The sequence below is a fragment of the Argopecten irradians genome, chromosome 2 (assembly GCF_041381155.1).
Source record: "Argopecten irradians isolate NY chromosome 2, Ai_NY, whole genome shotgun sequence".
Classification (NCBI taxonomy): domain Eukaryota; kingdom Metazoa; phylum Mollusca; class Bivalvia; order Pectinida; family Pectinidae; genus Argopecten; species Argopecten irradians.
Window position 1 is genome coordinate 59,403,049 of NC_091135.1, and position 18,297 is coordinate 59,421,345.

An 18,297-nucleotide genomic window follows, 5' to 3' on the forward strand; every position below is an offset into this window, starting at 1 on the left:
ATAATGGCAAATAATTAATCTGTAGAAGTCACTATGCCATTCATACCCCTAATCACATAATGGACTTGTCCACATACTGAACCTTTAAAAGTTGAAAAAAAAAACAATGAAAACACAAAACAACTGATGAAAATTAAAAATCCCATAAAATAATTTAACAAAATTGTTTTCAAAATTGTTCATTTATTGACACTAGAAGTCTATCTAGTTATAATTCATTTATATTGCTACAATTATAATAAACAAGTTGTAACTTCACATGTATATTCAAGAAATCTTTAGCCCTTGCTTAAGGTAAATAAATCTTTTGCCCTTAAGGTAAATAAATCTTTTGCCCTTAAGTTCAAAAAACTTTTTTTAACCTTAAGGTCAATAAATCTTTTGCCCTTAAGGTCAATAAATCTTATTCCCTTAAGGTCAAAAACATTTTTTGCTCTTAAAGTAAATAAATCTTTTGCCCTTAAGGTCAAAAAACTTTTTTGCCCTTAAGGTAAATAAATCTTTTGCCCTTAAGGTAAATAAATCTTTTGCCCTTAAGGTTAATAAATCTTTTGTCCTTAAGGTCAATAAATCTTTTGCCCTTAAGGTCAAAAAACTTTTTTGCCCTTAAGGTAAATAAATCTTTTGCCCTTAAGGTAAATAAATCTTTTGCCCTTAAGGTAAATAAATCTTTTGCCCTTAAGGTCAAAAAACTTTCTGAACCTTAAGGTAAATAAATCTTTTGCCCTTAAGGTCAAAAACATTTTTTGCCCTTAAGGTAAATAAATCTTTTGCCCTTAAGGTCAATAAATCTTTTGCCCTTAAGGTAAATAAATCTTTTGCCCTTAAGGTCAATAAATCTTTTGCCCTTAAGGTAAATAAATCTTTTGCCCTTAAGGCAAATATATCTTTTGCCCTTAAGGTCAAAAAACTTTTTTAACCTTAAGGTAAATAAATCTTTTGCCCTTAAGGTCAAAAACATTTTTTGCCCTTAAGGTAAATAAATCTTTTGCCCTTAAAGTCAAAAAACTGTTTGGACTATTTTATACTTTAGACGATAATAAAAATTTTACCATTCCCCTTCAAAAAATGATAAATACTACAAGATTCTTGAATTATTGAAACATTGAAACCTTATTATCCATCGCTGATACTGTTTATTGAAGAAACACCTGATCTCAAAATGACTCCCCTTCCCCTTAATGAAATGAATACTATTTCTGAACAACAAACAATTGGATGATTCCATTCCTAGTAAGTGGTATATCAACATTAAGGACATCACACATAATGACAAAAAATATTTTTTGCCCTTAAGGTAAAAAGATTTGACGTTAAGGTCAAAAGATTTGCCATTATGTAAAGATTTGTTTACAACAACTTAAGGTTAAAAAATATGGACATAATGTCAAATAAACGCTTTTACCATTATGTTACCTATTCGATTTTTTAACCTTAAGGGCAAATCTTTTGACCTTAAGGGCAAAGGTTTTTGCCATTATGTACAGTTTCAACGTTTTAGCCCTTAAGGTCAAAAGATTTAACCTTAAGGTAAAATGATTTGACCTTAACGGCAAATCTTTTTACCTTAAGGGCAAAAGATTTGACCTTAAGTATTATATGTATTTTATGACAAAACGGCGTTCCATAACTAACACATATGTGTCACAAAAGAATGCCGTTGACACACTCTCTAAACAAAGAACTGTCGCTTCCGACAAGTTTTGTTGTTAATACTCTGTTTAGTGAACAGTTATCAGGCATTATGTTGTTTTATTTGGATAATGCTTCACGTAATATAAATAATATTAGATCGACAGCACAGACCTGTACGACAACTTTGTCTATTGTATAAAGAACATTTTCCGGCATATCGTGAAAACTACTAGTAACGATCGAGATTCTAAAAGATAACAGAGAACTTCCACTTCAAGAACTTCCACTTCTTTTGGCATAAGTCTGATGAGGATTGTCATTATATCATTGCTTAAATAATATCGGTACAACATAGGCCTACTGTACGGTATTTATCGTGGTAGGCCCTACGAGTAGCCTATGTATTGAGTATGGAATAGTGCGTCAGATCCAAGCTATCAACCTTTACACACGTGTTACAAAGACCTCGCTCATGGCCGTTCACGATTGTTTTGTTTATATCAATTGCTTTATATATAATTGCTGAACATTATTTCATATTTACGTAATAATATCGGCAAAATCTTGTCTTTAGTGTGACCTTCTTTCAACTGGAAGTTGCGCAGATACGTACACATATGCAAATGACGGGCAGAAATAAGGTCACCGGTCATCATAATTTATGCAAATTGTCTTGACCATTTTACGTAAAATAGCGACTTTATCGTACTTTTTTATGAGTCATTGGTATATTATTACCAAATTAAATCATCATTATAGATATTTGTTAATTCAAAGATGTGTTATGGAGGTTAGATATGAATAAGAGTAAGATAAAGAAAAAATCGCATTTAAATGAGAGGTCAACCGTATTTAAATGAGTACAAATGTAGGTCAGCCATACGTGCTTATATAAACACAAGGCATATGCATGCCATTGTGTTAAAAACCCAAATAAATAGATGCCGTCTCATACAATCTATGTCGAGTTTTAACTCTTCATAACCTTTAAAACCATTGAAACGAAACTCTAATTAGCGATTGCAAAACCCGCAGTCAAAAAAGCATAGATTTAAAATAATTTGAGAAAATCATAAAATGTCACGCTCCATTGCGGGCTACATGGTTTAGCCCCCTGAAAAGTCATAAAGGTCGATTTATGAAATTCACATTGATTTCATGAAATATGAATTATATGTATAGATAACAAATACCTCAAAGATTCTTTGAGCCAAAAATTGTTTTAATACTTGCTATTTTGGAGGAGAAAAACGAAAATAACCAAAGCTCGGGCTCGGGTTTTAAAGCTGGGCTCGGGGCGGGCTACATGGTTTAGCCCCCACCCGTGTCAACATCCTAAACATACTGCAAAATGTATTTTAGTGGTAAATAAATTTTAGAAGTTTAAAACTTTAAAAGTACTTAAGCTTTATTTTCCTACAGTAGACATTATTGCAAAAAATATCCCCATACTCCTCTAAATCACATTAACCCAAAGACATAAAAGGAGACCGGGTTTGTATGGCAAGCCAAGTTGCTTTTTATTCTATTAATTCCGATATCGGAATTGAAATTTCTGATATCGGAAATTCTAATTCCGTTATCGAAAATTCTATTGTTGTTACCAGGAATTCGATAATTCTAATTCTGATATGGGAAATTCTATTTCCGATATCAGGAATTCTATTCCCCAAATCGGAAAATCCTAGAAATTCCTGATAACAGAAATTCAATTCCCTATATCATAAATTCTCTCTCATACCGATGAATAAGGGAGCATTCGTTATTTGCATGGTAGAAAAACTTGAATTTCCGATATTCCTGATATCGGAAATACAATTTCTGATATTGAAATTAAAAGTAATTTCCGATATCAGAAATAGAATTTTCCGATATCGGCAATAGAATTTCCGATATCGGGAAATAAAATTCCCCATATCGGAATTAATAGAATAAAAAGTAACTTGGCTTGCCATACGTTTGGCCGAATTTATTATTATTTTAAGCAAGTATCGACAATGCACATATGTGACAATTGTACACAACACACCACATTTCACACCAGCACATGCACACAGTACTACTAGGTCAATACTGTAAAACAAGCTAATGAATAGGCATGGTAACAAATAAGGCATATAAATCATTCTCCTACTATAGATATAATTATAAATATTCACTGCATTAATATTAATAACTTCCATTATCAGATAAATACGTCATGCATACTATTTAAACTTAATATAGGTTCCTTAAAGATGCTACTCCGTGAAGATCAAAAATTAACACCATATGGTCGGGACTGTGTCAGGATCATTTTATATAAGTTTCTGCTAAACCGCACCATTAGAGCTCGAGAAAAAGTTCAAGATGGCGGCCGTGACAACCATTTTTTAATATTTGAGCACTAAATCTAGTAGAACTCAAGAAGAAGGTCAATATGTGTTTTCAAAATGATGACTGTGGCGGCCATCTAGGATTTCGGATCGACTCAAAAAATAACAACACTTGGTAGGGACATGTCAAGATAATTTTAGACAAGTTTCAGCTGAATCACGCTGGTGGAACTTGAGAAGAAGTTGCAATTTTCAGTCCTATTATTTAGTTTACATTAAACCAATGCATAAGTAATTTGCAGACACTGGCATTGTATCCTTACGCCTACTGTAAGATGTTGCGTAATATTCGGCATTGTACCCGTCATACCTGGATGCATATGCATTGAAAATAAGTATACATGTACATGTTTATACACTTTTAAACGGCCTTTTCCTGGCGTTTCTTTCTTCCTGGATGTCAGACGACCAATCAATATGGATTTCATAATTTTATTGCTGGTATTTCTATTTCCTTCATTTAAATATTCAGGTATTTATATACTTTTTATAATTAGCGAAATATATGCATTATCATTGACTCGTATTTGTAAATCATCCACGCCCAAAACAGACTATTACCATGGATATCCTGGATGATCAAGTCCCCGTGTTCCATTGCTAACCTCATTATATGTGTCCACGATGTTCTGTACACTGAGGTTGCAGAATTCGCATCTTTCAATGTACGTATTGGTGGAATAGATACGTAACATGATCAAATAGATTTTCGCACCTACTATAGGTATTATTTATATCTCTGAACAAATGAAAGATGAACAGGTGATCTAGCTTGACCGTCAGAGGGAGTGTTAAAGTGTAAATCTAAATGATATTTAGATATGTTATTCTGTTTGATCTCCTGACAAGAATGTTGAAAACCGCATCAAAATCGGCCGCTTCAGTACCGAGATACCGCCCTCCGAAGTGCTCGATTTTTACCTGTATATCAACTGCTAATCAGGGAATCGGCCGCTCACGCTGATTTGGGGAATAACCGGATGTGACGTCACGAGGACAACGGCAGTGAGGTGTTTGGTAGTGGGGTTATAGCACAAAGGTGGACATATATGTATTCCTAAAATGGGGTTACGATAATTTTACAGATATATATACAGTATACAGTTATGGTGACGATTTAATTATGTATAATAGGAAATATTGCAACTGAAATCATGCTAAATACATAAGTAGATTAGCGGAAATTCAATTCAATTCTTTATTTTCCTTAAGTTTACAGCTTATTGGAATTGTGCAAAATACGCACATATACATATATGTACAATCACATAGTAATTAGTACAATATCATAGACAAGTTACAAATGTACTATACATTGAAATCAAAATGTGTATTATATAAAGGCTACATAACTTACAGGTTAAGTATACAACATTAAAATAACTGTACTGAAATTATTGGAGGCGGGATCGTATTTCCATGGCCTCAAATATAAATTTTGCTAATTTACGTATATCACTTATATTTTCGCAACATAATAATTGTATCAACTTGTACATAGATGGTTTACGCCAATAAAAAGGTTTTACATATTTCTTTCTTAAATCATGATAATTAATACATATTAAAATAAAATGATATTCGTCTTCCACATCTAAATTGCAACCAGGGCACAATCTTTGTTCTCTAGCAGTATCGGTATATCTGCCTGTTTCGATGGCCAAATTATGAGCAGATAGACGAAATTTAGATAAGACAATTCGGTATTTCGGAGGTATATATTTGGTCAAATAGTATTGTATAGTAAAATGATTCACAATATGCTTATATAATATACATTTTGATGAGGAATCCAATAAGCCTCTCAAATGTTGCTGACTTTGGTCAAATAGTCGTTGCTTTATCAAACATAATATATGTTTATGGTTATACAGATAGTGATGATTCCATACATTACCAAAACCAATAGAAAAAAGACAATGTTTAACATGGTTTATCCAATTGAAACAATTACCAGTGTTGCTATTACTTAAATATAAAAGAGCGGAATTCAAAATACAGTTATTTGAGACCATTAATTTAAGCCAATACTTTATCATTCTGTACTTCCTTAAACATTCTAATGGATACCGGCCTAATTCAAAATATACCATGGCGTTACACGTTGATCTCTTAACTTTTAGGATCTTCTTACAAAATGACAAGTGATTTTTTTCTATATCACACCCTTTCGATGATCCCCACACCTCGCAAGCATAATGCAAGATGCTAGAAACATACGTGTCAAATAAACGTAACAAGGTTTCAAAATTTAAATATAAATTAGAACACATAGAAAAAAGTGCAAACATGGCTTTACGACCTTGGTCAGATAAATGTTTTTGAATTTGATTAAATTTATTATTATACTTCAGCTTTACACCAAGATAGCAAAAATCGTTTACTATTTCAACTTCATTGCCATTATATCTCCACGATTCCTTTTCAAGTATACGTCCTCCATTTCTAAATACGACTATTTTCGTTTTATCAGTATTAACAGACAATTTCCACTTAGTTGAGTAACTATAAAGACTATCTAAGAGGCACTGCAGCCCTTCAACAGTTTCAGAGAACATTACCAGGTCATCCGCGTACATTAGGAGAAATAGACTCAATTCGCCGAAATCATAGCCAGAATTTCCATTTTCAATAAATGAAGTTTCAAAATCATTAACAAAAAGTGAAAATAGAATCGGTGATAATATTTCACCTTGCATTAATCCAATATTGTTCTCAAAATAATTAGAACATTTACCATTTACCAAAACACAAGATTTAACCGATTTATATAGTGACTTAATAACAGATAACATTTTCCCTCTAATGCCTAATTTAGTCAGCTTACGCCATAAGCTTAATCTATCAACAAAGTCAAACGCTTTCCGAAAATCTACAAAACAACAATATAGGCGTTTCTTTGATGACAAAGTTTTAGATATAATTGAGTGCAAAGCAAAAATTGCGTCTATAGTACTAACTTCTGGTCGAAAACCAAATTGCGCATCAGTTAAAATGTCATATTTGATACATACATCTAAAATACGTTTATTTAATACAGAAGTGAAAAGTTTACAAAGACAACTAATTAAACTAATACCCCTAAAGTTATTAGGGTCATTACGATCCCCCTTTTTATATACAGGTATGATCATAGCGGATGACCAATTAGTAGGAAAACAACCACTGTTAAGGATGTTATTGAATAATATTGAGAGAGTTGGAATAAGTAATTCCTCACAATATTTAAAACATTCATTTAAAATGCCATCAGGTCCATGTGACTTACCACATTTTATTTTATGTATAGCATCAGCAATTTCCCGGGATGAAATACGGGCATCTAACTCCTCGAATATAACATCATTATCAACTAGAGTTATGTCATTATGTGGAACTTGATTAGTAGCTTGATTGGCAGAAGACAAATTTTTATAATGGTTATACAATTGATTAGAACTAAGTAATGGTGAAACAGTCTTTTTATGTCCAAATTTCTTGTAAAAAGACCTTGGGTTATGTTTCCTCATATATTCTAACATATCACCTTCGGCACTTAGATATTGCCTTTTATATTTACGCTCCGTAGACTTATACTCTCTTTTCTTACGTATGAGATTGGTGTGTGTTGAGGAACACTTATTGGAGTTAAACGCTTTCAATGCAGTCAGATATTGCTTACGTAGGGATTTTAAACAGTCATTAAACCAAGGTTTATCGTTGGAACTAGAAAGAGTACTGGTATGTGGGTTTACAGGGGGTTTGCTAGAATTACTATACTGTGGATTGATTTGAAAAAATGGTTGCATAATACCATTTTCATAACACTGAAAATCGCCACTCTATCTTATGTGAGTAGAATAGGTCCCGTTTTCCTCGTGACGTCACAGGTCAGGGGTCCCGAATCGGGGTCAATGGCTTGGGGCTTCAGTTGTGTTCTAGAGAAAAGTCGCATTATCTCTAATACCGTATTGCTATGAAACTTGTACTTTCTCCATTCTAAATTTTATACAATGACACATTTATCAAGCCTTATATACCAAACCATTCCGTGTACACTTTAAGAAGGAAGTTATATTTTTTAAATTTAGTATTATTTAAGGATTAACTTGAATAGATTTTTTATGTTATGGAGATATAACACAAAAATCTGAGTGTACTCTAAATAAACCGCGAAGCGGTTTATGATGAGAGTACACTCAGATTTTTGTGTTATATCTCCATAACATAAAAAATCTATTCAAATTAATCCTTATAATTAAATTTACTAAAGATAATCTCTTCAACATTTAAAGTTCATTTTGGGACTCTTTTGTCTATGAAATTATTACGCCGTCATCTCAGCCAATCAGAAGCGACGTTACAAACGGCGACGCCATTTTTTCCTTTATGGGCTGATAAAGTAAATTTTTAAGCCAATGGAAATGCTCGTAACGAGCAACATTGAATTATTTCCAAATAAACAATACCATGTTTCAACAATATGGCAAGCCAAGTTACTTTTTATTCTATTAATTCCGATATCGGAATTAAATTTCTGATATCGGAAATTAATCGGGAATTCTAATTCCGATATCGGAAATTCTAATTCCGTTATCGGAAATTTTAATTCCGTTATCGGAAATTCTGTTTTCGATTTTGGGAATTTTATTCCCGATATCGGAAAATCTTTGTAATTCCTGATAACAGAAATTGAATTTCAGATATCAGAAATTCAATTTCAGATATCAGAAATTCAATTCCCGATATCAGAAATTCTCTCTCATTCTGCTGCAATAACTGCTCCCTGCGTTATTTGCATGTTAGAATAACTTGAATTTCCGATATCGGAAATTGAATTCCCGATATAGGAAATTGAATTCCAGATATCGGAAATACAATTTCTGATATTGAAATTTCTTTTGTAATTTCCGATTTGAGAAATTCAATTTCCGATATCGGCAATAGAATTTCCGATATCGGGGAATAGAATATCTCGTATCTGAATTAGAATTTCCGGAATAAAAAGTAACTTTGCTTGCCATACAACAAAACCTCGTTCTCCTAGAAACTGCCAAAGTACTTGTTACACCTACCATTGATTTTTGCCCCACCCACCAATTTAATAAAACAAAACTCAGGTTCATTTTGCAGTACTATGACAGAGAACCTGTAAAATGCCTTTAAAAATTCAAAAGGCCCCAGAGGCCTGTGCTAGGGATGATTTGATGTCGCCCTCCCGATGTGTACACCATGGTTCCCTTTTTGGTCCAAAACTATACCAAACTAATGTTTAATTTCGCAAAACGATATCATATTTTCAAGAGTATATCTTTCTGCAAATTTTGATTGAATATAACGTGTTGTTTAATTTTTTTTATCAAAAAATCAATAAAAAAGCCTTTTATTCCCGAGTTGAATATTCTGTTTTTATGCGAACAACATGGTGTCTTATAGTCCTACGATATTGATATTTTTTAGACATTGACTAAATACGCAAGATTTGACCTTGAAATGACAAGGAGAAAATGAATTGACTAGATATGTTGTCACTCGTTGACGACGGTCACATTAGTAGATCGTTGTCACTTGATGACAGTGGCATTAGTCAATATCCATTTTCAGACCACAGGCGTTTGGCTCGGCTCTATAGACATTTTTCTATGTATCTATGTAATACTGTGTCATAGTATTACACATACATGTAGATAGAGAGAAAAATGTCTATAGAGCCGAACGCCTGTGTTCAGACATGATACCGAATGCAGCCCATCTGCCTCTGTGAATGATCCAGTTCACCACTCTTAGCGAGGTGAAGTAGTCCCTAAAACCGCAGTGTTAACTTACTTTATTTCCTCGCATTCTTTATGCATGGTTTATCGATATCTGCAGTCTCTATATTACATGCCTCTGTCTCTGCACAAAAGTTGTTTCCAAAGTTGACCTTAATTAGTAACATTGTAACGACCTTGACATATATATATATATATATATATATATAGTTTCCAATAGTCGCTAAACCTGTCTATATTATTAGATTTTGGTTTTTGTTGTTTTTTGTTTTTTGCCTAATATTTATTATACGGTGGCTGGGAGCGGACATGAAATAAATAAAATTATTGCGTTCGAACGAAATATTATTGCGTGGGAACGAAATACTATTGCGTTCGAACGAAATATTATTGCGTGGGAACGAAATACTATTGCGTTCGAACGAAATATTATTGCGTGGGAACGAAATATTATTTCGTTCGAACGAAATATTATTGCGTGGGAACGAAATATTATTGCGTGGGAACGAAATACTATTGCGTTCGAACGAAATACTATTGCGTTCGAACGAAATATTATTGCGTTCGAACGAAATATTATTGCGTGCGAACGAAATATTATTGCGTTCGAACGAAATATTATTGCGTTCGAACGAAATATTATTGCGTTCGAAGGAAATATTATTGCGTTCGAACGAAATATTATTGCGTGCGAACGAAATAATTATTTCGTGCGAACGAAATAATTATTTCGTGGGAACGAAATAATTATTGCGTGGGAACGAAATATCAACGGTTTACCTTTGGCTATTTCAAATGTGGCAGGCAGTCTGCAATTTCATATCAATATTCTTTGTAATTGGTCATTTAAAGTGGTTTTGTGTAAACCTTCTTAATAAGGTATATTTTATAAAGTATATTTTGCTTCGAAACCATTAATTTAAAGTTTATTGAATGTATGATTTGTATTCTATTTCAGTATTTGCCTTCAATGATTTGCATCAAAATTGTAGAGAAAGTCATGTAAATCCATTGTTTTACTTTTTAAAATAGTTGACTAAGTATTGATACAAAACAACTTTCGTTGTAACACAATTGCACACATTCAAATGGAAACATTGAAGCATAATGTGTTAAAGTCATATACACAGTAATATAAGAGCACATGTAATGCTTTTATTTACGGCAGCGTGTTAGGACCAATATATAGTTTTATTTATCATGTCCATACAGATTATTATCTTGTACGTTTAACTTAGTATCTTTTTAGTATCTATTGTTACAGTATCGTGTACATTTGTACGTACGTATGCACAAACACTTATCTTGTACGTCTGTACGTACATCGTTGTATCATGTACGTACAACCTAGTATCTTGTACCTACAAATTATTATCTTGTACGTACAACTTCATATCTTACAAATTATTACAGTATCTTGTACGTATAAATTATGATATAGTACATTTGCACGCACAACGTAGTATCTTGTACGTACAAGTTTATATACTAAGTTGTTCATATGTACAAGATACTATATATATATATATATATGCTGTACGTACAAGATAGGTACAATTATAAACATGTATATAGTGTCCCCTGTACGCCATCATAGGTACGTGTATTTCATTAGATATATTGATATTTCGTTCCCAAGCAATAATTATTTCGTTCGAACGCAATAGTATTTCGTTCCCACGCATTAATATTTCGTTCCCACGCAATAATTTTATTTATTTCATGTCCGCTCCCAGCCACCGTAGCTCCCAGCCACCGTACTATTTAAATATTTTCTTATTTTTATTTATTTGAGATGCTTCGACCGGCTGCTGCCATGTTGTCCGAAAGGAACAGAAGATTCATGTCACTTGTGAAGGATGTCAGCTGAAGGAAGTACCTCGGGATTTACCCATCAACACCACAACACTCAACCTGCGGAACAACGACATTGTCGAGTTAAACAATGATTCTTTTGCGAATTTACTTTATCTCGAATATTTAACGCTCTCAAAGAATGTAATGTATGGAATTTCACCTGGAGCGTTTTATAATCTCGGAAAACTTAGATACTTAGATTTAGCGGATAATTCCCTGCGGCACACAGGTTTCGACGATTCTGTTTTTAAAGACCTTTTAGAACTAACACATCTTTATTTGGATAGAAATAACTTTCATTTAGATGCGAGATATCCCGAAGAAGCAATAGCCCATGTAAAATCACTCCAGTACCTAAGGATAGATATTTTTGACGGTTTTTTATTTGGAAATGGATTTCTAAGTTTAGTTAATCTAAATCAATTAGATGTTGTTCCATCTGATACAAAAATAGTGCCAATTCGTAACACATCATTCAAAGGACTAAAGAATTCTAAAATATCTCAATTATATCTAGACTTCGAAATGAAAACTATAGAGACAGGCTCGTTGTCACCATTTTGCCGTCTTGAGTCGCTAACACTAAATTCACGCAGATCATTGCCAATCCAAGACGCTCTGGGTGCTCTTTATGGATTACAAGGGAGAAATATGGAATCTATCAAACTCACGTCAAATCACTTTTTATATTCCGAAGGTGTTTTTTTGGAGAAATCCCATATTAGATTTCTGGCAACAATATGTACCAAGAATTTAGATTTATCCTTTAGTGGGATTTCGGGAATGTCAATGAAAGCGATATTATCTTGGAAAACTAGGCGTTGTCTAGAGGTTTTCAATTTGTCAAGAAATGTCATCAAATCCCCACAATTATTTACGCTTCTTATGCTGTTTCCATCATTAATTAGTCTATATGCTTCGCATGAATTTGTCACTCCGATCAGGAGACGACGCAGACTGAAGGAAGAGAAGATATTTTACGTTCCTGAATCTCTAAATAACATCTTTATGTCACATAATTATATTTGGGGAAATCTCCTGAATATTACCATCTGGAAGGAAAATGACATCAAGGTAATCGATATCAGTTATCCACGTGGTGGTGCTGGGTGTTCAGATGGGCATGTGAAAGGTCTTCTCCACTTAGAGGAACTGAATATATCCGGCGTAAAATGCCAAAAACCGAACGATCAACTATTAACATATTTCCCTAGCCTATCTCGTCTCGTGGCTAAACAATGTAACCTCGGCGATCGACTCGGACTGAGTAGAAAGTCTTTATTCACGGGACTGTACAACCTCTCATTTATAGATCTAGCTTTTAACAGGATCTGGTATTTGGATCCAAACACATTCAAAGACCAGTCACATTCACTGACACACCTCAACCTATCCGGAAACGACTTAGAACATCTTCCCTTGGAATCTCTCGAACCCCTTCGTGCTTTACAACATTTCGATGTAAGGAATAATCTCATAACTACTTTATCAAGCCATGAACGTTCTTTTCTGGACAATTCTAGCGATAAACTTCAAATCAGATTGGCAGGGAACCTTTTTGTTTGTAATTGTGATCATTTGGACCTTATCACCTGGTTCTATACGACCAATACTGTACTAGACAAGGAAAATGTCTCGTGTATCACACCAGAAGGGACGGAAACTAACATAAAGAAATTCCTGGAATCCTTTGATGAATTTTATACCGGCTGTGTTTCTAAATTCTGGTTATTAATCTCGGTCACCCTCACCCTGGCGTGTTTGTCGTTTGGTATTGTCTTTCGAGTAGCCTGGAGTCGCAGTGTTCGGTTACGAATTCTTTTTCACCTTCCTAAAGACGAAGGTGTATATCTATATGACATATATATAGTGTATGGAGACGGGGACTCTACGTGGGTAGCTAAAACACTGGTGCCATGGCTTGATGATAAAAATATTAAAAACTGCTTCGATGACAAAAGTTTTAGTTTATTGCGGGACAAAGCGGATAACATAATGGATGCGATAGACAATTCTCGTAAAACTGTTTTTGTCGTTAGCTGTAAATTTATGGAGCACGAATGGGAACTGTTTGCGATGAAACTCACAAGCATATATACTTTTCGTGATGGTCGAGATGATATGAATATCATCATCCTGCTGGATGATATCAAGAGCAGCGAATTTCCAAAGCTTGTCCGGAAAAACTGGGGAGTCATACGTCCTTTGAAATGGCCTGAAGGGAAAACTACTGCACAAGAAAGCTTATTTTGGAAGAAATTGTTAAAACGCATTAATATAGGAAAAGTTTCACACGCGAAAATGTAGGAATCAAATGTTATAAGTATAGTGTCTATAGCGACCTACTAGTACTCCAAACACCCTTTGTCTATTGTCGTTCGTGGCCATCGTACAATCTACACCGTCACTTTCTTGTTCGAAGTCAATGGATTAAGTGAAAAATTGAAATTTCCAGAAATCTCCTTAACCAACGCCTTCAGTTGTAAATATTACGTCCCCACCTCTTATGGACCCTTGACGTATACCAAAAGAAAGAAATCTTAGAGAATTTTAACAATGGAAATTTAATGGATAATGTTGGTTTTTCACGGCGGAGCGTTAGTAATGTTTTGATTAGCAGGACACAAACAAAGACGTCAATTGATTTGTAATGGTTGTATATTAAATGTTGGTTTTCAAATCACAAAAAAAAAACAAACAAACAAAAAACAAATTAGTGCGACATTGTATGGAATGAATAAAAGTTCACTTGTATTGATGATCCAATATAAAATATCGAAGTAACTGTCTGCAGATGGCGATCAAACACAGAAGTCCACAAGTTTGACTGGTTTTACACTTTCCTGCTTTTTCTTTTTAGTAATCGATCTTTGAAAATTCTTAAAATTGAATGTCCGTTGTTATCATATAGACAAGGAAAATGAATAATAAATCGAACACTTTGATGTATAGATGACACTCTTTGTTCCTTGATAAATAACAGCTATGTTTCATCGGCTGGGGTGGAAATCTTAATATTTTTACGAGTACAAAACACGAGTGAAAAATATCAAAGTTTCCACCTCACGAGATAGAATCAAGGAATCATGTATAATTATATATTTGTCACATTTTACGCCTCTAAGTCTTAGTTTGCTACTGCTATTTCTTAGAAAATGCTGATCTCAAAATATGAGTGAGTGAATTATATTATCTTCCATGACGTAAAAAATTACCGTGAATGTAATATCTTCTATGTAGTGTAGAAACAATTACTATGAGTGTAATATCTTCCATGTAGTAAACATTTACTGTGATTGTAAACATTTAATGTGAGTGTAATATCTTCCATTTAAACATTTACCGTGAGTGTAAGATCTTCTATGTAGTAAACATTTACTGTGAGTGTAATATCTTCCATGTAAACATTTACAGTGAGTGTAAGATCTTCTATATAGTAAACATTTACTGTGATTGTAATATATCTGTGTAGTAAACATTTACTGTGATTGTTATATCTTCTATGTAGTAAACATTTACTATGAGTGTAATATCTTCTATGTAGTAAACATTTACAGTGTGAGTAATATCTTCTATGTAGTAAACATTTACCGTGAGTGTAATATCTTCTATGTAGTAAACATTTACTGTGAGTGTAATATCTTCTATGTAGTAAACATTTACTGTGAGTGTAATATCTTCTATGTAGTAAACATTTAGTAATATCTTCTATGTAGTAAACATTTACTGTGAGTGTAATATCTTCTATGTAGTAAACATTTACTGTGAGTGTAATATCTTCCATGTAGTAAACATTTACTGTGAGTGTAATATCTTCTATGTAGTAAACATTTACTGTGAGTGTAATATCTTCTATGTAGTAAACATTTACTATGAGTGTAATATCTTTTTTTTTGTAAACATTTACTGTGAGTGTAATATCTTCTATGTAGTAAACATTTACTGTGTGTGTAATATCTTCTATGTAGTAAACATTTACAGTGAGTGTAATATCTTCCATGTGGTAAACATTTACTGTGAGTGTAATATTTTCCATGTAGTAGACATTTACAGTGTGAGTAATATCTTCTATGTAGTAAACATTTACTGTGATTGTTATATCTTCCATGTAGTAAACATTTACTGTGATTGTTATATCTTCTATGTAGTAAACATTTACTGTGAGTGTAATATCTTCCATGTAGTAAACATTTACTGTGATTGTTATATCTTCCATGTAGTAAACATTTACTGTGAGTGTAAGATCTTCTATGTAGTAAACATTTACTGTGATTGTTATATCTTCTATGTAGTAAACATTTACTGTGATTGTTATATCTTCCATGTAGTAAACATTTACTGTGATTGTTATATCTTCCATGTGGTAAACATTTACTGTGAGTGTAATATCTTCCATGTAGTAGACATTTACAGTGTGAGTAATATCTTCTATGTAGTAAACATTTACTGTGATTGTTATATCTTCTATGAATTAAACATTTACCGTGAGTGTAATATCTTCCATGTGGTAAACATTTACTATGAGTGTATTATCTTCCATGTAGTAGACATTTACAGTGTGATTAATATCTTCTATGTAGTAAACATTTACTATGAGTGTAATATCTTCTATTTAGTAAACATTTACTGTGAGTGTAATATCTTCTATGTCGTAAACATTTACTGTGAGTGTGATATCTTCTATGTAGTAAACATTTACTGTGAGTGTAATATCTTCTAGGAAGTAAACATTTACTGTGAGTGTAATATCTTCTATGTAGTAAACATTTACTGAGATTGTTATATCTACTATGTAGTAAACATTTACCGTGATTGTTATATCTTCAATGTAGTAAACATTTACTGTGATTGTTATATCTTCTATGTAGTAAACATTTACTATGAGTGTAATATCTTCCATGTAGTAAACATTTACCGTGAGTGTAATATCTTCTATGTAGTAAACATTTACTATGAGTGTAATATCTTCTATTTAGTAAACATTTACTGTGATTGTTATATCTTCTATGTAGTGAACATTTACTGTGAGTGTAAGATCTTCTATGTAGTAAACATTTACTGAGATTGTTATATCTACTATGTAGTAAACATTTACCGTGATTGTTATATCTTCAATGTAGTAAACATTTACTGTGAGTGTAATATCTTCAATGTAGTAAACATTTACTGTGATTGTTATATCTTCTATGTAGTAAACATTTACTATGAGTGTAATATCTTCTATGTAGTAAACATTTACTGTGAGTGTAATATCTTCTATGTAGTAAACATTTACTGTGAGTGTAATATCTTCTATGTAGTAAACATTTACTGTGAGTGTAATATCTTCTATGTAGTAAACATTTACTGTGATTGTTATATCTTCAATGTAGTAAACATTTACTGTGAGTGTAATATCTTCTATGTAGTAAACATTTACTGTGAGTGTAATATCTTCTATGTAGTAAACATTTACTGTGATTGTAATATCTTCTATTTTGTAAACATTTACTGTGAGTGTAATATCTTCTATGTAGTAAACATTTACTGTGAGTGTAATATCTTCTATGTAGTAAACATTTACTGTGAGTGTAATATCTTCTATGTAGTAAACATTTACTGTGATTGTTATATCTTCTATGTAGTAAACATTTACTGTGAGTGTAATATCTTCTATGTAGTAAACATTTACTGTGAGTGTAATATCTTCTATGTAGTAAACATTTACTGTGAGTGTAATATCTTCTATGTAGTAAACATTTACTGTGAGTGTAATATCTTCTATGTAGTAAACATTTACTGTGAGTGTAATATCTTCTATTTTGTAAACATTTACTGTGAGTGTAATATCTTCTATGTAGTAAACATTTACTGTGAGTGTAATCACAGTAAATGTTTACTACATAGAAGATATAACAATCACAGTAAATGTTTACTACATAGAAGATATAACAATCACAGTAAATGTTTACATGGAAGATATTACACTCACAGTAAATGTTTACTACATAGAAGATATTACACTCACCGTAAATGTCTACTACATAGCAGATATTACACTCACGGTAAATGCTTAATTCATAGAAGATATTACACTCACAGTAAATATTTACTACATAGAAGATATTACACCCACAGTAAATGTTTACTACATAGAAATATAACAATCACAGTAAATGTTTACTACATAGAAGATATTACACTCACAGTCAATGTTTACTACATAGAAGATATTACACTCACAGTAAATGTTTACTACATAGAAGATATTACACTCACAGTAAATGTTTACTACATAGAAGATATTACACTCACAGTAAATATTTACAAAATAGAAGATATTACACTCACAGTAAATGTTTACTACATAGAAGATATTACTCACACTGTAAATGTCTACTACATAGAAGATATTACACTCATAGTAAATGTTTACTACATAGAAGATATAAAAATCACAGTAAATGTTTACTACATAGAAGATATAACAATCACAGTAAATGTTTACTACATAGAAGATATAACAATCACAGTAAATGTTTACTACATAGAAGATATTACACTCACGGTAAATGTTTACTACATAGAAGATATAACACTCACGATAAATGTTTACTACATAGAAGATTTCACACTCACAGTAAATGTTTACGACATAGAAGATATTACACTCACAGTAAATGTTTACTAAATAGAAGATA

At 32.5% G+C, this 18,297-nt stretch overlaps 1 protein-coding gene across 1 annotated transcript; it reads left to right on the forward strand.

Moving 5' to 3' along the window:
- The first annotated feature begins 4,384 nt into the window (after positions 1–4,384).
- Positions 4,385–15,227, forward strand: LOC138316087 (toll-like receptor 4). The gene is made up of 2 exons (XM_069257580.1): positions 4,385–4,482; positions 11,556–15,227. Exons 1-2 carry the CDS (start codon positions 4,428–4,430, stop codon positions 13,922–13,924), a joined length of 2,424 nt encoding a protein of 807 aa, XP_069113681.1. The 5' UTR covers positions 4,385–4,427; the 3' UTR covers positions 13,925–15,227.
- The last annotated feature ends 3,070 nt before the right edge of the window (positions 15,228–18,297 follow it).

Coding starts and splice junctions, on each gene's coding strand:
- LOC138316087 (XM_069257580.1), top strand. CDS start 4,428: ATGGATTTCATAATTTTATTGCTGGTATTTCTATTTCCTTCATTTAAA. Junction 4,483..11,555: donor TCCTTCATTTAAATATTCAG/GTATTTATATAC, acceptor TATTTATTTGAG/ATGCTTCGACCGGCTGCTGC.